The sequence below is a fragment of the Neophocaena asiaeorientalis genome, unplaced genomic scaffold, assembly GCF_003031525.2.
Source record: "Neophocaena asiaeorientalis asiaeorientalis breed wild unplaced genomic scaffold, Neophocaena_asiaeorientalis_V1.1 scaffold67, whole genome shotgun sequence".
NCBI lineage: Eukaryota > Metazoa > Chordata > Mammalia > Artiodactyla > Phocoenidae > Neophocaena > Neophocaena asiaeorientalis.
This window is the reverse complement of record NW_020173731.1, coordinates 10,874,241-10,895,089: the sequence shown is the minus strand read 5'-3', so window position 1 is coordinate 10,895,089 and position 20,849 is coordinate 10,874,241. Positions and strand designations below refer to the sequence as shown.

Genomic DNA, 20,849 nt, shown 5'->3' with positions numbered 1-20,849 from the left:
AGGAAGAAGGGGACGTAGTCACCAAGACAGAGATACCTGGGTTGTGGGAGCACATGGTCCCAGGGGTACAGAGCTGCCAGAGACAGACTGGGCAGCTGGAAAGGGCAACCACAGAGTCCTAAGCAAGTTCGTCTCTGTGTCCTGTGACAGCTTGACACCATCTGACACCAAGCCATGCTGGCGCCAGGACACTTTCGAAGCTTGCACTCTACGTCAGCACACGGCTTCCTCTTATTCCTGGCTCAGTCTTAAAGTCCAGCAGTCGGGGGTCCTGTCAGCTGCCACAGGCAGGGTGTGGGTGGGAGCGGTGGAGTGAGAAGGAGGCTTGCTTGTTGCTGGCTGGGGCCCTGAGGGTCAGCGGAAGGATGAAGAGGTGTCTCTCCCTGCCGTTGAGATTGACTCGCTCTAGAGATGCCGGGAGGGGAATGAGAGAGGAGGAGGAGGGTGGAGAGGTACTGGAGTCCTGGTGGAGGTGTTCTCCTCTACCCGCCACTCTCCATGATCCCAGGCTCATCCTTCACGGGAGTCCCAGGTACCAGGTGCTCTGCAGGCAGCACAGGAACCGGCTGGGCCCTCACAGGGCGGTCAGGGTCTCTGCGTGAAACATGCTGCCGAACATCTCCTGCAGGGCCACAGGGAGGAAGTGGGAGGGGGAGAGACAGCATCAGACCTGTTGGGTTCAGAGTGGTGGCAATCGCCAGGTGACCCTATGAACCCCCGGCCAGAAAGAGGCATTTTGAGGAAGTGTGTGTGAGTGTGTGCACGTGTGTATGTGAACCGGGGAGAGGCAGGGTCAGCCTAAGAGGTGAACTGGTACAGAGGTGACAAGAGAAGATGCTGGAAATCTAACTCTGAATCACCTCTGGTGTGCTGTGTGACTTTCACAGGTCCTGCCCTCCTTTTTCGTTCCACTTTCTTTATTAGGTAAAATGAGGGTTGAGATCAGACAAGCTCTGAAGTCCTTTCTTGCTCTGATAAGCTATTTTGGTCCTACCCAGGCTTTTGGAATGTGCTGGAGATTCCACAGGGACCCAGAAATCCATCCGCTAAATCTTTGTGGCCCGGCTCTCTTTCCTAATGCCTCCTGCATGCCCTCAGCACCCCCAGAGACATGTTTAGAGGACCATGGAACTCATACCCCAAAAGAATGGGAAGAGGCGCAAAGTGAGATGTTACTTCTAATAGACCCAGAGCCAAATTCCTCTAAACCTAGTGATCTGGTTTCTTTTAATTCAGGGCATTGGGGGGGGGGGCTACTTTTCATGTCAGGACCATAGGGCTCTATGTGAAGTAAGACTTCACACCTGCATAGCTCTCAGCTCTTAAAGCCCATCCACGTGCAGTAATATTTGTATCCCTCATGTATCCCTAGAATTCATCTGATCCTACCAGAATGTTAGTTTTCCAAGGGCAGGGGTCTTTGTTTTGTTCACTGCTGTGTGCCCACCCTGGGATAGTGTCAGGCAAGTAGTAGGCACTCCATAAATACCAGTTGAATTAACAGAGAACAAAAGCAACCCCCACTAATCTTGTTAGGTAGATGGGACAAGGTATTGCCCATATTCCCCTTATTTTACAACGATAAACACTAGGGCCTGGTGGTGTTACGTGGCTTGCCAAAGATCAAGTAGCAGGTGTGTTGGAGAGTTAAGAATAGATATTAGTTATCCAGGACTTGGTCCAGTGACTCTCCCTTCCCCCATGATGCATTTCAGAGAGTGAGAAGAATTAAGATCTGCTATTAAAAGAAAGATGAGAAAGAAACATTGTTGCCTTCAAGGTGACTGCTCTGGCTTGGAGATGGGAGAGCCCAGGCAGCACTTTGGGTTTGATAAGGTCTCCTTCCTTTTCCTCCTGACCCCCGGCCTTCAGCTTACCTGCTCTAAGTCCCAGCAGCTGGGACTGTCCTCCTCCGAATCATACAAAGAGAGCTCGGGGTCCACTGGAGCCTGGATGGGGGAAACAAGTGCAAAATGAGCTGCAGTAACTGGATGACGGTCTGGCACAAATGGCAGGCTCCGGAGTGGGTGGGGGGGCACCATGTGCTCTGATGCATAACTTGCCCTCTTGACTTTTCCCTCACCTCCCTCATTTGCCTCTCAAAATACAGCACAGCTGTGGTTTTCCTCCTCACAGCAGACAGGTGTACATCAGGGTGGGCTTCCTTGGTGGGCATTTCAGAGGCAGGGAAGGTTTACCTAGCTTACAAGGATCACCGGCTAGCTGCCTGACCTGCGAATCCATTTCCCTTCTCTGGGAATCTGTTTCCTCATCTGTAAAAGTAGGATAATCAGACTCACTTTGCTGGCTCTCTACCTCACCATGCTGTTGAAAAGGGTATGTGTGTGTATCATTTATAGATATGAATATGTTCTGTAATAGTTAAATATACAATACATATAATATACATTTTTAAGAATATATAAACTGTAAATAGTGGACATTGTGCAATAACGGATGATGAGGATTCTTCTGGAATCTCCCTCTCTTTGCTCCGGTGACAGGGTGCATAAGGCTAGAAAGGCCGCTGCTCTCACAGTTTCCCTCTGTGTGGTAGGCAGGCGCCAGGCCCCGTGTTTCCCTGGGCAGGCTTTCAGCGCTTAGAACAGATGGCTTCACCTTCATCAGTCTCTTAAAGCAAACAGCAAATGGTTGCTCTAGGGCCAGAAGAGCCTTTCTTATGACCCACAGAGGGCAGACGAGGTTTGTTTCATGGACTGGGGCACAGAGTCTTGGGAGGCCAAGGGTAGAAGCGGAGCTGGCAGGGGAGCCTGGGAGGTGGCGTCGGCTGGGGATGCCTGGGCAGGGACCCCAATGGGATGGGCTTTTTCTGCCTCCCAGCTTTCTGGAGTGTTATTTGTAGACAGTGTTATTTGTAGCTCATTTGCATACCACTTACTGAGCTAGTAAATTAAATGTCAAGAAGCTGAGACAAAACTCTGATCCGCACTCTTCATCCATCACCAGCCTGAAATCTCCAAGCTCTGCTAAATTAAAACAGGCAGGCTTACTCCCCTCCCTTTCCCAAAGCCTCCTGTAGAAAGAGCGAAGGAATAGCAGGGGTGAGCAATGCCAGAATGCCAGGCATAACCCGCTGTGCTTTGGGTGTTTGTGTGATCTGGAAATTGATATTAATAAGGATTTTGTAATATACAAAGCTCGTTCAAGTGACGTAAAAGATACAAGTATCAGTTAATCTTAAAACCAAAACAAAAGAAAAAATCCCGTGGTAGATAATGCTACCTTAGAGTACCCATTCCACAGATAAGAAAACTGAGATTCAGAAAAGTTAATTGACAGAATTGGTGTTGGAACCCAAACCGTCCCGTTACTTCAGTGACCCAGGGCCTAGGATTCCTCAGGTGCAGGGACCTTACCCCTTGGAAGTTGCGTGCTGGGGCCACTTCCCTGGCCTTTGCCTGGGCAAACAGGACTGCGTCGTGTATGCTGGGAAAGACGTGGTTACGCTCTAGACACCCATCTTCGAAGATGCCCCCATGGTTAATGTCATTGTACACCTGGGCTGGAAGGAGGGAAAGATCACCTTCAAAAGGTTAACACCACCGTGGACAGGACCTGGGGTTGGGGGAAAATGGTGAGAGGGCCTGAGGGAGATGGAGAGAGAGAGGCCTGAGGGTTGTGCTCTTGCTATATCCTAGATAGAGCCTTCTCATTGGCTTTGCAGTACCATTTCTGGACAGCAGAGGGCAACATGAGCTTGAGGATGCTGAACCTTCACCCCAGGGCAGAAGGAAGCAGTTTGATTCAGGGAGTTGGTACTTCGTGGTGATTCGAGTGGGAAAGGCTAAAACGTTTGCCCATTCTGTCCCTTGAGGGTTCGTCCTTCCTATTGTTTACCCAGACCTTTCCTACAATGTCCAGTGTGTGTGGAAGAGTCCTTATTCCTGCTCAATCCTGGACATGATTTCCTGAGGAGTGTCTAGTGAGGGTTGGCGGGAGCTTCTGATTCTAACTCTGGAGCACACACAGAGCAGGTCACTTACCAGTGCAGACTCTCTTCCTGAACGGAGCCTGCACAGAGCCTGAGCTGTGCTCAGGCCAGCGCCGAAGCTGGCTAGGCCTGCTGGAAGTTGCTGACCCTCCACGGGAAACGGGGTGTGCAAGTATGTGCCCCTTCCCTTTCTCCTGTGTGTCTGTGCGCTCTTGCTGTGTGTCCGTGTCCCTGCACTCTGCACACATGCTGATGAGGTGAAAGTCCACTGCGATGTGGACATGGTTTGGGGCTGTGTATGTGGGCCCTGGAGACTGTGTGCGTATAAAACTGTGTTATCTGTGTCTTCCCTGGATAGTTATGGTATATCTATGCTTTGTGCTTATTCATAGACTTTTGGATTTGGAGAAGATTCCCAAATTTATCTAGTTGGGCTCATTTTATGTGGGTGGCAATCGATCCCTAGACAGATGAAGTGACTTGGCCAAAGATATGTGGCAAATTAGTGGTGGGCAAATTAGAACCCTACTTGTCATTTCTTAACTCCATGATCCCCCCACTCTCTAATTGAGACCGCTAGGATGTTCTCTAACCCGGCTGTAGTCTCTTCTAACTTGTGCCCGAAACGCTTATGAGCAGCCAGTAGTTTAGGGGAACATTTGGCTGTTCTCATTTCTACCCCACTCACTATTCAGCATCCCACCCACCTATTCCCATCTCAGCCCCTTGCCAGCCTTCCAGTCGCCTACACGTCCTCCTTCTCTTACCATGAATGTTCACCAAGAAGACCTTCACACCGATCCTCCCGTAGGTGGAGCTCAGCTAGAGGAGTCGGGAGGGTGTTGGGTAGGGAGACAAAAGGAAAGGAATGTTCTGAGTGGGCCTGAAAACCGATTCACAAAACGCACATCAGAGGGGGAGCCAAACAAATAAGTAGCCCAGAGAGCCCTGGCAGCCAAAGATAAAAATAGCGGCAAAGCACAGCACTTCTCCCTGGAGTGCTGGCTGACTGCTCCTCTGGAAAGCGGGGTGGACGTGGGGCTTTGCCAATGAGGCCGCCACTTAAAGTCCCCATGACCCCTTCTTATGGGGCCAGATCTTTTCTTTCAGTAGCTTAGAGTCCTGGACTCCACCTCTTTCCTGACGTCGTGGCTTCAGGCAGAAACTGCAGGGGAGGACCGAGGCCCAGAGAGGCTACTGCTTTGCCCGGCTTCATGCCAGGTCCCGGCTAGGGAAGAAGGTTGAACCCAGGACTGGGGATGGAGCCTTCTGTGCACCTGGCTGGTGATGCCATCAGCCTATGTGCTCTCTGTACCCCTCGCTTTCTCTGGGCTGCTTCTCTCTGGGCCAGCCTCTGAGGTTTACTGACTCCTTGTCATCGGAAGTGGCCGCTGAAAAGTTATCAGGTGGATACATTTATTCAAGGTATCCTGTGAGCTGTGTGTTTGGTCTAAGGATGTGGGGCACTGATCTAATGTCTTCTTTCCTTTGTTGGCCAGAACCGGCTGACACTAGAGTGTCTGGGTGAGTGTGGGAAGGAAGGGCAGACCACGAACCAGGGCCAAGCTGAACTCTACTCAGAGGACCCTGGGGTGGGTTCCTGGCAGCCTGAGAGGGAACTTGGGGTGGACTCTGTTACACAGGGGTGCTAGGACAGGGTGGACCAGCGGGGCCTGGCTTTGGTATCCCTCCCCAGGCAGGCACTGCCTCGTGCTGTCTGGGCCTGCTCTGCAGAGAGCATTCTGTCCTGGTAGCATCTGGGGAAAAGGGATCTTAGGAGCTGTTAGGTTCCTTGGTGAGCTGTCTCGCTCAGTTGGTTCAAATGAGGGCTCCAAGGAAAGGGAGTGTAGGAGGGCAGGGGTGACGGTTAGGGTTGGGGGGTGGGCTGGCACTCCCTCCACCCGAGGGCCTCACCTTGGCCAGGGCTTTGATGCCCATCAAATCCACAAAGCTGACCCCACTCATGTCAAAGATGAGGGTGTGGAAGGTGACAAAGGGTGGGACGCTGGCCAGGATGTCACTGGGCTCAGCAGAGGCCGGGGGCTCACAACTGGCAGCTGTGGAGCTGTCAGGGCTGAAGGTGATGTAGGACACGCTGGCGCCATTAGCAGGCGTCTGGTTGTTGTTGGGGTCAGTTGGGGAGCCATTCTCAAAGTCCTGCTGAAGCTCCTGCAGGGAGACAGTCTGGAGGGCGGGAGTAGGAGGGCAGAGTCAGGGGTCATCACACTCAGTCAGACTTTGCTGTGGCTGAAGCTGGGGCAAGGGGCGTGCAGGTGGAGGTAACTGAACCTGGTGGTGGTGAATATAAGCCCCCCAAAACCCATAGGACCGGCATCTCCCATAGCCCCTTCTTTAGGTGGGGCCTGCACGTTTGGTCTCCCACAACCCTTCCAAGAGAGGCACCGAAGCCTCAGCCCACTCTGCTCTGAGAGAAAGGCCCTTTGGAAACAACTGAGCTCCTTTTTCGCATTTGTCCACGTCTGCCTTCTCCGCAGAACTCCCAAACCTTCATCCACCTTGCTGGATCTAGGTTGGCTGGGTACCCCAGGAAATTCACTGCTGCTCCCCATATGGGGTTGCTCATAAGTCCACGGGCATATCCTATCTTAGCCAGAAAATGAGGACGGGCTGTGGGAGTTCAGTGGTTACCCTAAGAGCTGACAGCTCCTCATCGAAGGAGAAGATATCCACCAGGCAATACCCACCAGGCAGTGGCCACAGAGACTTGATGTCTTTGACTTCAAAGATACTGGGAGGTGGGGTACCAGGTAACAAGATCAGAGACGGCAGGGGAGAGGGCATGGGCTGTTTCTAGCCTCAGTTCACCTTGTTTTTCATAAATAGGGACTTCCTCTGTTGTATGGGCACCGTTCTCCCCTTCTCCTGCCTCTTGAGGTATTTTTGCTTGGCCAGCAATACTTTCTGGGGGTCCACACCTGTCTGTAGGGAGAGAACAGAGAGCAGTCTTAACCTCCACCCTCTTTGGAAGTGGCCTGCTCTCAGCTCCCAGCTCCTTTTTTTGCATCTTCCAGGCACGCTCTGTCCAGCCCCTCTGGTCACCAGAGGACTGAGCCTTACCTTGGCAGTGACCTTTTGCCTGAAGATTTCCGAGTTGGCAAAGTAGAGAGGGGAGCAGTAAGTGATGATCTTTATCCCTTGGATTTCCTGGGCCTGTGACAGGAAGACTCGGCTCAGTTAGCAGCAATATCTTTATTGGCTTTTTTTTTTTTAAACCCTTTTATTTGGGGTGGGGGTAGGGCAAAAGAGGGAGGTCACAATCTTGGATTACCCACCCTATTATAGGTCTTGGGATTCACATAAATGTCAGTGTCCATGACTTGGGCCAAAGTATAGCCATTTCGACTGGATGAAGAAGGAAAAGAAAAACATAAGAGAATGCTATTAGCGGATGGGCCTGGAGGGACACTGGGGCTGGGGGCTGGGCAGAGGCAGGCCAGGAGAGGGTCCCTTCCTCACCCTGGGGTTTTTGTGTTTGTCTTTCTGCACTGGAGACATATGCCTGATGGCCTGTGTCTGGGCTATAATTAGAGGGTTGACAGGTAGCTCCTTGACGTAGCTCCCAGGCTGGGGCTCAGGGGGGAGAAAGGGTGGGGAGTAAACAAGGTGACATGCTTACGGGGCCCTAAAGTCACCACTTCCTGGTTCTGAGTTCTCAGGAAGAGAAGACAGGGTTTCCCAGATATTCAGCATCCTTCCTGCCCTGACCTGGACCCCCTGGTCTGTTTCACTTAATTTTTTTAAAAAAATAAAAAAAAAAATAAATAAATTTATGGCTGCATGGGGTCTTTGTTGCTGCGGGCAGGCTTTCTTTTTATTTGCGGCCAGCGGGGGCTACTCTTCGTTGCGGTGCGCAGGCCTCTCATTAAGGTGGCTTCTCTTGTTGCGGAGCATGGGCTCTAGGTGCGCGGGCTTCAGTAGTTGCAGCTCAAGAGCTCTAGAGCGCAGCTGTGGGATCTTCCTGGACCAGGGCTCGAACCCGTGTCCCCTGCATTGGCAGGCGGATTCTTAACCACTGCGCCATCAGAGAAGCCCACTTAATGTTTTTATAGCAAGGATGTAGCTGTCCTCTGACTTGCTGTTCCCTTGGGGTGGGGTTCCATTTGGTCTGGGGTCTAGTAGCACCCTTGAAAGGACACTGAGTCTCACCCACTTGCTTGACTCCCACTTTCTCTGGTGCTCCAGACCTCCAAGACTGTGATGGCTTCCCCTGGGTTTTCAGGATGTGGGAAGTCAGGTAGCCCAGCCTGTGCCGAAAGTCCTGGCTGGGCCAGGCTCTCCTTGGGCCTGGCAGCCCCTCCAGTGCCAGGCCCAGAAGGTGACAGTATGCAGTGGGCTAGGCCAGGCCTCACGTGGGAGCCCTTGGCAGACTGGCCCAGGGGCCCCACTGCTGTGCCTTGGGGGGAGGGGCTGTTACTTACAATTGGGTCTGGAAGATCACAACCAGGGTGGAGAAGGCGACACCCACTGCCACACCATACGGCAGGCTCAGGAAGAAGGCAGAGAGGAAGCTCACCACCCAGACGCACTGTGAAGAGAGAGACGTCAAAGCAGGCCTGGGGAGAAAACTGTCCCTTTGGGGAAGTCTTCCTGGACCAGCCTAGGTCATTCTCTGCTAGCACAACTTCAGACCCACCCTTCCCTTTTCATGCCATTTTTGCACTGTTTTATGTAACTGAGCTTCGGTTACACTTGCCCATTTCCCTTAGATTGAGTGTGGCTCCCTGATCTTGTCTGGTTGTTAATAGACAACCCCAGCATACACAGGGAGTCAGGATGGCTCAGTGAGAAGAGTATGAGTCTTGGGTCAGATATGCCTGGGTTCCAAATTTCATTCTCCTACTTACTAGCTGTGTGATCCTTAGTTGCCTAATTCACAAAGGGGGAATAATAATACCAGCTTCATGAAAGGATTAAAGAGTTAAGGAAGATAAGGTCCTAGCCTTAGTGATGGGCTCCCAGTGAGCGCTCCGTAAACCTGAGTTCCATTCCTCCATCTGATAATAAGCTGTGTGACGGACACGTGCTCAGCTACATTTCCTGATCTGATAGCCTGGGGCCTGGTTGTGTGCGTTTGGGGACAGGATTGGATGCAGTTTTATTTTTTGCAGTACGCGGGCCTCTCACTGTTGCGGCCTCTCCCGTTGTGGAGCACAGGCTCCGGACGCGCAGGCTCAGGCGGCCGTGGAGCACAGGCTCCGGCCGCTCCGCGGCATGTGGGATCTTCCCGGACCGGGGCACGAACCCACGTCCCCTGCATCGGCAGGCAGACTCTCAACCACTGCGCCACCAGGGAAGCCCTGGATGCAGTTTTGACAGTTGCCTCCTGTGGTGTTTTAGAGTCCCCCATGTTCCTCTGAAGGAAATAAATCTGCCCACACTCTTGTACAGAATTGTGAAGATCAGATGGGAACCCAAAGCACTATGTAAATATCAGGAACTATTGTCATAGTGGGGGGGATTGTTGGGATGTGATAAAAGCAGATCTCTCGGGGTGGGAACTGGGACGTCGTTTTTCTCCCTATCCTCATCCCTCACTCCCTGGGGGACCCCAGATGGACCACTCACTTCTCTGGCTTTAAGGATTTCCTTCTCATACTGTGCAAGTGTACCTTCTCCCCTAGGAGACAGTCCAGTCCAGAGGTTTGGAGTCTAAGATTTGGGGTTCCAGTCCTGACTCTAGCACTTACTACTTCTGTGGCCTTTGATGCGTGACTAAACCTCTCTGAGGCTTGGTTTCATCATCTTGAAAGGAGGTTAGTAAATCCTTTCTCACAGCTTATGGTGGGGCTCGAGTGGGGATGAGGCAGTGTCATCGGTCTACGGTAGCCTCATTTCAACTGCCCAGCGGAAGATGCATTAGGAATGTGACTAATCAAAACAATGGTTCATGTTTGCTGATTGTTTTACGGTTACATGGTGCTTTCCCACTATGATCTCATTTAATCCTCAGAGCCAGTGTGTGACCATCACCCGCGTTACAGATGGGGAAACAGAACTCCAGAGAAGTCTGGTAACCTGCTTAAGATCCTGGTCTGCTGGCTTTATGTTCTAGGTTTTTTTGTTTTTTAAAATGATTTCATTTAGCTTTCTTAGCTAAATTTTATTGAACACAAGATACAATTCGACAATGTGCTGCTTACTTGTATTATCTCATTTCATAAGCGTCCTGAGGTGGGGGGTAGAGAGTATAAGATACCCATTTCACAGATGAGAAAGCCAGGACTCGGAGAGGTTAAGGGACTCGCCATTGGTCATAAAGCCAGTGAACAGCTGAGTTAGGATTTGAACATAAGATGTCTCACTCCAAAACCTGAGCTGTCAGCACTCGGTTATGCTAATCAAGCAGCCGACCAGAGGGATCACTGACAGGAGAGATGACAGGGCTGTGGGGTTGGAGGAGGCGGCAAGGTCACAACGGGTACCCAGAGGCCGCCCAATACCTACACAGTCCAGCTTGCTCTTCCTCCACAGGTAGTAGGGGTCGGCGAGTTGCTTGAGGGAGTTCTTGAGGTTGACAGCAATCAGGGCTCCTAGCACAGCCTGGGGAAGCAGAGCATTGTTACTTGTCACCTGGGGTGTCCCCGTTTTCCTGCCCTTCCTGCAAACACCTGACCCTGAAACCTGGCAGGACAGAGTTGCAGTTCTAGAACATCTCTGCTGGCAGGGACCCCAAATCTCTGCATTCAATCTTAGGGCTGGAGCGCAGGTGCTAGAGTCATAGGGCCCCTGGCCCCATCTTTGCCCGTCCTCTTTTCCCTCATCCCCACACGGCCCGTGCCTAGAGCCCTCCTAGCCAGGCGCCCACACTGACTTGTAAAACACTGACTTGGGTGTGGACTCTGAGGTCAGAAGTCTGGAGTTTGTGACCAGCCCTGCACTTGTGAGCCTTGTCACCACAAGAAGATCACCTAGACCCTCTCAGCCTCAGTTTCCCTCACCTGTACAATGGGGAGAGTAAAACCTGTGTTACTACTTCACAGGTTGACTAGGACAACGTGTGACAATGATGGCACTTGGTAATCTGTAAAGTGCCTCACAGCCCTCAGGGCCTGCTCTTACTGGAGTCTCTCGCTGCCTCTGCTCTCGTGCTGTGCTCTTACCTTGGGGAGAGGGTAGAGGTAGGACCCCAGGACCAGCATTGTGATCATCACCACCAGGGAGACGCACAGGCTTGACATCTATTCAGAGAAAGAGTTTGGAAACAGGGCATAGGTGTGAAATTCTCGCCCTCGTTTTGTTTCCAATAGATGCCTTTGGTGGACTGGAGGCTAAGGAGGGGAGAGGAAGGTTGGAGAAGCAGGTGGCCTGGCTTCTCCGGGGCAACTGTTCTGCTACTCCCCCATCCCTCCCACACTCTCCTGGTCCAGCGCTCACCTGGGATTTTCCTCCAGCTCCATCCACAGCCAGAGTGACAGAGAGAGCACAGCAAATGACATGGATTTTAAAGAAGGAGCCGAAGAAGTTGCTGCAGCCCAGGGCGATCATCTCCTGTGGGCACAGGATTGGAAGCTGGGGCTGGGGTGCAGGGTACAGACCAAACACGGTTGTCCTTGCAAGCTGGATCTTGAACTTGAGAGTGACCCTACTGCTTTAAAGCCACATACCCCCAATCAAGTGGAAGTCAGCCTCTTGGTGTTAGAGTTCCCCCCTCCCCACTAGCAGGCAGCCTTCCTCACCTAAGCCCAGAGCCCCAAAACATCTCTTGCCAGGCCTCTGTGGGCCCTGGCCCGGCCTGCTCAGCCCTGCTGGGGGGTGGCCGGACCTACCTGGTTAGAATCCACGTCATAGCCGTGCTTGCTGGCCAGGGTCCGGCCCACAGCCAAGTTGATGACATAGCCCACGATGGCCAGGGAGAAGGCTGTGCCAATCATGTCCTTCCACTGTGAGACCACAGGCAACACGGGAGTGGGGAACCTGCCAAGGAGCCAGAAAGGAGGCAGGGCCCAGGGGTGTGAGGAGAGGGAGGGCACCGCGGACTTCATCAACCCACAGGGACCGGCTGGGCCCCACTCTGTGCCAGGGCCTTTACATGAATTATCCCTTCCAGTCTGAATCCTCAGTGCCACGCCGCAGGACCGCTACCGTCACTCCCCTTGACAAAGCAAAAATCCGAGGCTTAGAGAACATAACTTGCCTGATGTCACAGAGCTGGTAAGCGGTAGGGCCTTACTTGTTCACATCCAGGTTCTGGACTCTTTACGCACACTTGTCCGCATATCCGCAGCCCCCAGTGCTGTGGGCCTTTTCTCCGTGGCCTGCTCCAACTCTGCAGCATAAGCACCTCCCCTCCCCTCCCAGGGCCCAGTGCGGTGCCTGGCACAGAGTAGACGCTCAGTGAATCTTGTTAGTCCTAACAGCTTCCTTTCCACGTGGGTAAAAGAGCCAATGTATCAGAGCAAGGCGAAGAACCGGAGAAGGGCTGATCGGAGCGGCTTTGCTTTAACAGCACCCATCAACGGAGACTTTCGCGGGGGTGTTTCATGACTCACCTTCAGGAAACAGCCACCATTGTGTGGCTCTTCTCCATAGTAAGTAATAGTAATAATTCATAGCTGGTCAGTGTCACAGAGTTTATAATGTACTTTCATAGAGTTCATTTCATCTCTGACTCTGAACCTGGGGGCGGTGCAGTGGGGGTGGGGTCAGGCTTCCCAGCCACCTGGACTCACCCTCGTTGGATCTCTCCCACGATCTGCATGTGATACTTTTTGGGCATCTTGCAGCCCCCAGAGATAGCTGTTGCCACCACTACCTGCAAACCCCAAAGTGGAGAATCGGGATTGGCTCTAAGTTGGGGCCAGGGCAGGGGTCCCTCTCAAGCCTTCCCTTTTCTTTGGGGACCCCAGATCCCACTCCCCTGCCTCCTCGAGGAGGGGCAACCTGAGGATCAGGGAGAGTGGGAGCCATACACAGGGGGAAGGAGTAGATTCACCCCTGACTTCCGTCCTACTGGCTCACAGTGGGCGAGTGGGCCGGGGGCCGGGTGGGTAGAGGGGCTCCCCTGGCTCTGACTGGAGCCGGATTCCTTTTTTCACAGCCTCTCTTGCCTGGGCCCTAGCCCTCCACCCCTGGGCAAGGTCCTTACCACGATCATTTCTGTAGGGATGGGGAAGCGGATCTTGTGCATGAAGCGGGTGTTGAGCTCCTTCACCAGCACCAGGAACACGCTGCTGATGAGGGCGAAGACGAGCGAGGCGATGTTGGTGTGGGGGAGGTTTTTGCAAATGTCAATGAAGGTCTGTGGGAGACAGCATCATATTCGTGTGTTCCCACCCCTTCCTCCCACGCCGCTCCCACCCAGCATCTGAGCCAATGAAGGGACGTCATCAGCTCTCACCAAAGCAGAATCCAGATCCTTCTCAGGATTCCACTTTCCACCACCCTCTCCCAAAGGGCATGTCTGGAGCTCATACGGGGATGGGAATGCAGATTCCCTTCCTCTTTCTCTAGAAAGAGTTCAAGCTAAAGGAGGAGGGATGGAGATTAGACATAAGGAAGGACTTCCCAGGCAGGGAGGGGTTGAGACACTGGAACGGGGAGCTGATGGAGAGTGTACCTCTGCTTTTCTGCAGGGTTTAACCACAGAGAACCTCAGAAAGCCCTCAAGGTCACGTGTTTGACACTCCCTCCCAAAGCGGGAACTTCTTGGAATCCTCTCTGAACTTCTTAAGACAGTGAACTCGGCTCATGTGTCTGCTCAAGCCCCTCTCTATTCACAGGGGTGCGTTCCTAGACTCACAAAGACGATGGACCCTGGGCCTGTGTAGGAGGGGATGGTCAGTCCGAAGATGTACTTGAGCACGGAGATCAGGATCTGCAGGCCAGCGGCTGTCATGAAGCCCCGGATGAAGGACTCAGAGAGGTAGATGGCCACAAAACCGAACTGTACGAAGCCCAGGCCCATCTGAGAGGAGAGGGGTGGTGGGGAGAGACCAAGATGGGTCAGCAGCTCCCATACCTGCCTGGCTCAAACCCAGGGCTGGAGTTCCGTGCAGCCCTGGGATAGCAGCAGCTCTAGGGAAATGAGTCCATCATGACCTTGTCTCGCCCTCTCCTGCCAGCAGACCTTTAGCCTCTGACACTTCACCTCGTTGGCTCCAGTTTCCTCGTCTGTAAAATGAACCTGGTACTCACCAGTGTTTCCTCTCTCAGTAATTGACACCCCTGCCCACCCAGCTGGCCAACCAAAAACTTGGGAGCCATCATCCCTCACCCCCCATCTCCAATCTATCACCAAGCCCTGTTCATTTTGTTCCTGGCAAAATGTTCCGCAAGTCTACCCCCTCATCTCCTTGGCTGCCACCCTGGTCTAGGCCCTTGTCACTCTTGCCTGGACCTCTGCATAATCTCCCAACAGGTCCCCTGCCTTGACTCTCATCTAGCTCCCGTCCGTCATCTTCTCCATAGTCTGAGTGGTCCAAACCGACTGCCAATCAGACCCAAAGCCACTGCTTAGGGGACGGACTTCAGACTTCATTGTCTGGCCCCTGCCTACCTTTCTAGCCTCTTCTCTGGTCTATTCCCCAAAGGCCCCCTCCCTCTGGCCATACCAAACTCCTTGTCTTGCCATTCCCTGGTCAGTTCACACTCTCTTAGGCCTCAGTGCCTTGGGGGTGCTATTCCCCCTGCCTGGACTGTCCCTTCCATGCCTTGTTCATCTGGTTACTGGTCAACTTCTACTCACCCTTTTAGACTGAGCTCAGATGTCACCTCCTCTCTTTGAGGAGAGGCCTTCCCTGACTTTCTCTATGTTGCTGACCTCACTGCCTATACATCTATCTGTTGATATGGCTACTTCCTCAGCTGGGCTGTGAGCTCCTTGAGAACTGGGCCTCTTTCTTACTTATCTTTGACCCCCAGAGCCTAGCCCAGTCCCTGGCACGGTGAAACAACGAAAAAACATTAACTGAATGAATCAATGAATGAAACCTCCAAGGTTGCTTCCTGCTCTTACATTCTGTGCTGCTGCGTTTGCCTTCATAAAACCTAGCAGAGTCCTTTGCATGTGGTGGAAATGCAATTTATGTCATGCAGGTGATGCTGTGGCTTGGAGCAGAAGAAGCTCCAAGGAGGGGGATAAGTGATGTTAGAGAAACTGGAAGACTGTGCTGGCAGAGAGCTGGGCACTGGAAAGGGTAGTGGAGAGAGGCCAGAAGTCCTTTAGACAGTCATTAGCTCAGGACAGTTTTATTAGGTGTAGATGCTGGTCTTATGCACCTGCTGGAGACAGAGAAGGAGAGATGCTCTGAACTTTCAAGGTCCTTTGTAGCCTCGAAGTGGGGAAGAGGGAGGACGTAGAGCCCTAAGTTAGCTTTAATGTCAAAACTGGGACTCTGAGGCAGGGGCAGGGTGGGCTGGTGCCTTCCTGAGGTAGGGCCCCAGCAGAGATGGAGGCCGCCCCCCTCACCTGGATGACGGCAGTCAGGCAGGCTAGTGTTGCCGACACGTGCAGCCTCTCGGCCTCCATGGCCACTGTGTCCACATGGCTCTCGTTGGTGGCATTGTTGAAGACCCGGAATTTCGACTCTGGGGCCAGCTGCAGACAGATGTTACCCACCAGGATGCTGATAACGGCAAATGTACCTGTGGTGCCCCACCCAGCCAGCAAAAGTCAGAGGTTTGGACCACACCCGTGGAAACCAGAAAGGGGCCCAGGAACGCTCCCCAACCCCCATGGGGATGGAGCCCCATGCCTCCAAGGCCCCTCTCCAGCATAACAGTAACCGTTCACATCTAACCATGATCTACAACTCTTCAATGTGCTTTCACCCCAACTGTTAATGTTATTTTATTGGACACATGAGGAAATGGGCTTGGAAATATAAGCAGAGCCTGCGCCAGAAACAGGCCTTGTGGTCAGGCCCTTTTTCTCCATCTCACTTAGCACCGGAGAACTCCATATGTCCCTGAACTGGTCTGCTGGGACCAGTCTGGGAGTTAGATGGTAATTTCCCACACCTGTTCAGCACTTTACGGCATATCTTGTTCCACAAAGTCTTCCCCACATTCCAGGGAGGGAGACCAAACAGGTCATGCTAACTGAGCTCACGGAAGCTAAGTGCCTTCTCCAAGGTCACAGAAGACCTGGGACTGACATGCACAGTGATGGTCCCTCCAGGACCAAGCAGCACCAGCTAGAGGAGAATGCAGATGGGAAATCACCCCAACCCCCTTCGCCACCCACCACCCATCCTTGTGGTCCAGGTCAGCTCCCTGCTGAGAGGGGAGAGGCCTTACCTGGCACCATCTGGTGGATACCTCCCAGGAAGAAGTAGGTCAGGAGGGGGAAGAAGGAGGAGTAGAGGCCGTTGACAGCAGGAAGGTTGGCCAGCAGAGCAAATGCCATGCCTGCAGAAGACCGAGACAGTGAACATCCAGGGACATGGTTGGGTTATGGAGGTCACAGAGAGTGGGGTGGGGAGAGAAATAGGCTTGGCTGAGGGGATCCCCTCACCTTGTGGGACCTGGATGGATCCACCGCTGATGCCGCCAAGAAGGTCAGGGATGATGTAATCTTTGATCTTGTACTTGGGGAGCCAAGAGAGCACAGGGAACAGCCCGAACACTGCAGTTTTGATCTTGGCCGAGGAACATCTGGAGGGGAAGAGGGCAGGTTTCTGGTCAGCACTGCACAGCTTGGATGCTCTGAGTCGGGAATAGATTATAATATCCTGTTCTTGGTCATTCATCCATTCGTTCACTCGTTCACGCAAAATTCAGTGAGCACCCACACTGTGTGGCAGGACTTTCTCTTGAGAGCCATCACCATGCCCTGGGCACTAGCTGGAGGTCTTCTGATTGCTGACTGCTCACCTGGGAAGTCTATAAGACTTGGCTTAAAGGCATGGATTTTGCGGTGGCTGAGCCTGCCGAGGTGTCAAGTCCAGCCTCCACCTCAGATGGCCTTTCTCTGGTCTGACTGAACACAGGCCCGGGCACCCTCTTCTGGGCTCCTGCAGCATTGTGTGTACCTTGTGTTGTGATTTCTTGCTTTTCATCTATCTCTCCCACTACACAGTAAACCCAACATGGAGAGAAGTCTGGCTCTCTTGTTCAGCTTTGTATACTTCGTGCATTACACTGGGGTGCTTAGTGAATATCTGTTGAAGAAATGAATGAATGAATAAGTGAAAGAATGGGCCTGTTGAAACTCAGTCTGAGTGGGGGCTGCTGCCATATCTCTTAGAACTTCCCCCCAAAGGAAGGCTCCACTGTCCCTGCAGGGTGCACCTCTGCTGACCTACTATCCTTCGTGTGTGATGACTCGAGTGCTGGAGTTCTTTCCCCTGTTAATTCATCAGGAGAGGGAAGAATGGGGAAACTGTTGGTTAATGCAGGGTGGGGAGAGTTGATCTCTCCCCTGTTTGCTGAACACCTTGAGGTCCTTTCATTAGAAACTCAGGAGTGGTAAAAACAAGGGCCTTCAATCTCAAGGGTGACAGTTGGTGGATTGATGACTAGAAGGGGGCGGGCAGGCATTTGCTTTTCTTCTCCCAGCTGAGGGAACTCAAATACTCAGGGACCATCTGGTGACTCACTGGCCTTCTCTGATTAGGCCCTCCTTTCCTGCCCAGCACCAATTCCTGCTCTTTGCTGTTGCTCAACAATAGTTTCCCTGACACTGGGTCCCCTGGATGTCACCCAAAACTGAAATCAACACAGGCAATGCTTTGTACCCTGTAAAGTCTGGGTAGATTTTCTGTCCCAACCAGCGCTTCATGGAACCGCATCACCATCACCATCTGATTCCCCGGTCTCCTCTGTGGTGGGTAGTGCCTCTCCCATCCCTGGGATGCTGGATGGGGAGTTGGACTGGTAGTAGATAGCTTAAAGTATCTCTAAAGGCTTGTCCTAAGAGAGAATCAGGCCTGCAGGAACTCTCTCATGTTTGTTTGTGGCAGGGAAAACTGGACTCGTGAATGGAGAGCTGGCTGGGGAAGAAAAACAACCCACTCGAGGGCTTATACATGCCCAGCCATACTTGCAAGCTTGCCGTATATTGAGCAAAGCAATCTGAAGCCTGAGAGAAGAACTGGGAACAGATGCCAAACACCCATACAGAGGTTCCAGAAGCCAGGCGGGAAGTGGACGGAGAGAGATTAGTTTTCTAGACATTCATTCATTCATTCATTAAACAAATATTTACTGGAGCACCTTCTGTGTGCCAGGCACTGTTCAAGGCTCCCTTGCCAGCCACATGGGAATTGTTAGCTCCCTGCATCGCCTTATGTTATCCATCATCCTAATCTTTTAGGACAACAGCAGGTACCCTCTTCCCTCCAGTACAGTAACAACCCAAACTTAAACTTTGGGCACAAAGACTTGCAGAGCCCGCCTGCCTGAAGGACACAGCTGTGGCACCCAAGGTCTTGACTGTAACCGGGCAGAGATGGAGCCTCCCAGGAGAGGTAGGATTGGGCTGGGGCTTTTAGTGAAGACTCAGCTGGGTGATTCCCCCAGTCTGAACCAGTTCCACCTGCATCTCTACTTCAGCCATTGCCAGTGACCTCAATTCAGGTAACTGAATCAGCTGTTTCCCCAGGGAGGTGAGGAAGAGCAAACCAGACCCCGGTGAAGCCTGAGGGAGGTCTGCCAGACGTCTGGGACGGGGGAAGATAAAGCTCGTAGCCTCAGGCTCCTGGAGTGTGGGTATAGATCCCCTCGTGGAGCCCCCTCCTCATAGGCATAGTCTCACTACCCGCCAGCACAGTTCCAGGGATCTGAGAGAGGAAAGAACCCAGGGGCTGGTGAGATCACATCCTGGTAGGTACCCTTTAGCAGAGCCCAGGAATTTAGGGGCTGTCTTTGGGCATTGTCTGGACCAGGAGAAGGAAGGAGCACCCAGGAAGGAAAGAGGACAAAGTGCACACGGGGGTGGGGGAGGCTTCAGATTTTCCTTGATAAGGAAAGGACAGGAGAAGGGACAGGAGCAGCAAAGGCTCTGCAGCTCCCCACCCGCATATGGTAGCATGCCCTTCTCCAGCTCCCTTAAGATCCCAGGAGAGACTTGAGTGGACTGAGAATATGGCGAGACCTCATGCAGGGGGTTGGGGATGGTATACAACCCTTCTGAGCCTGTGGATGGTCCTTGCTTCCACTCCCCATCCTCCTTGGGGGTCTCAGTAGAGCTGAGGCATAGGATCTCAAATTCAGGGTTCAGAATCTCACCTCCCCGAGGCTTCCCCACGTCCTGTCTTAGGGACACTGGTACCGGAGTCATGGCCTGGTACGGGAAGATTTTGGTGGGGAGTAGAAGAGAGAGGAGTCTGGGCTCTGGGCCACATTACCTGAAGGCATTGCGAAGTTTTTCTCCCAGTGGGTACGTCCGATCCTTCTTCTCAAACTCATCATCGAAGAGGGTGAGGGAGTAGGTAGCTCTGTCTACCACGTAGCGGGGCCTGGGCTGGCTCATGTCTGGGGCATTTACAAGCTTTGGGAGAAGCAGAGTAGGGAAGAACGAGGGGCATCCCTTCCCAGCACCGGCCTGGACCTTCTCTCTCTAATCCTAGCTCAGCAGACTTTTATTCTGTCTTCCCCGCCCCCAAGCCAGCAAGGTGCCTCCCTTCCCTCTTTCAAGTCTTTCCACCAGACTCACTTCTTTTGGTGGCCTTGCCTCCCAGGCACGGATGATGCATACGCTCACCCTGGCTGTTTTGCTTGGCGCCCAGCACGTGGCTGGCACTCCACACCTGTTATATCACCGTCACCCCCGCTGAACACCAGGCAAAAAGGAGGTGGGAGTGCAAGGGCAGGAGTCACAGCTGGGATTCAGCAGGTTGATCCTCTGCCCCCTCCCGCTTACCACCCTCCCCACATCGTCCCCTGGTGTCCCCACAAGCCCCTCTGCCTCCCTGGACCTCAGTTTCCCTGGCAGAATGTCTCATACCATTCAGCTGGTCAGCCTGGAAGAAAGAGAGAAAACAGCCTGCCTGGGGGCGGGGGATGGCTGAGGTGACCTCAAGAGGACCCTTCTTAAAGGAACCGCCTAGGACTTCACCAACAGATTTCCCCAGGGGGACAGTGGTGTGTTTGGGGAAATCAAGATGGTCTGCGGCGGCTGGCTCTCCCACGGCTTCCTGTGTCTAACCTTTCCTCCACCCTTGTGTACTGGTGCCTCTCCTCCTAGCTTTTTGCGCAACCTTGCTGACGTTCCAGGAGCTGAGCAAGGCAGGACTAAGTGCCAGGGCCCCTGAGGCCCAGAGGAGCTCCCTGCAGGGATCTTTCCCTCCTCCATCCTCAAACTGCTGGTCCGCTCTCCTCTCCCCTGCCCCCCAGAGCTGGGAGAAGCCCACCTGGAGGACCTCAGAGGAAGAAGGAGGGTGAGGAAAGAGAAGGGACAGGCTTAGAGGGAGATTACGTCTGCGAGGTGGAGAGTGTGGGATGGCCGTGGCCAGTTTGGCAAAAGATTCAAGATGGAGTTAAGAGTGAGAAACCACACGGGGGTCTCAGGAGGCTCCCCCACTGGCTTCCTAGGGGAGAACCTAGGTGAATGAGAGGTTATCAGAGGGGAGCAGGCTGATTGATGCCTTTTGTAGAAGAGAATACTGGGGAAGAGGTGGAAAATGCATTAACTAAGGGCCCAGAAATCTGGGTTCTAGTGCTGGCTTTACTGGTGAGGTGGAAGGGGCAGCATTGCCTTTCTGAACCTCAGATTCCTCATCAGTAAAACTGGGGTACCATGTCCTCCTCACAAGGTTTTTTGAGGATCAAATGAATAAATGGACAAGAAAGCCTTGTGTAAAATGTAAAGAGTGATGCAAACGTGAGCTGTTGTGGATGAGACTGTGCCCAGGTGGATGAAGGTCAGGCTGGTGCATTCCACTCGGGGGGTCGCAGGACCCTGAGGCCCACCAGGACCTGTAAGCTTGGGCTGGGT

General features: G+C 53.0%; 1 protein-coding gene across 1 annotated transcript; it reads right to left on the bottom strand.

Annotated features, from left to right (window-relative positions):
• Positions 1-574: 574 nt before the first annotated feature.
• Positions 575-19,385, bottom strand: SLC26A9 (solute carrier family 26 member 9). Its single transcript, XM_024751092.1, has 20 exons — positions 19,261-19,385; positions 16,428-16,567; positions 16,211-16,321; positions 15,381-15,556; positions 13,713-13,877; positions 13,059-13,211; positions 12,643-12,725; positions 11,740-11,887; positions 11,348-11,461; positions 11,074-11,151; positions 10,418-10,513; positions 8,392-8,498; positions 7,246-7,315; positions 7,031-7,123; positions 6,779-6,892; positions 5,867-6,136; positions 4,720-4,774; positions 3,378-3,523; positions 1,878-1,949; positions 575-622 (listed from the first exon to the last, which is right to left on the bottom strand). Exons 1-20 carry the CDS (start codon positions 19,383-19,385, stop codon positions 575-577), a joined length of 2,364 nt encoding a protein of 787 aa, XP_024606860.1.
• Between the last annotated feature and the right edge of the window lie 1,464 nt (positions 19,386-20,849).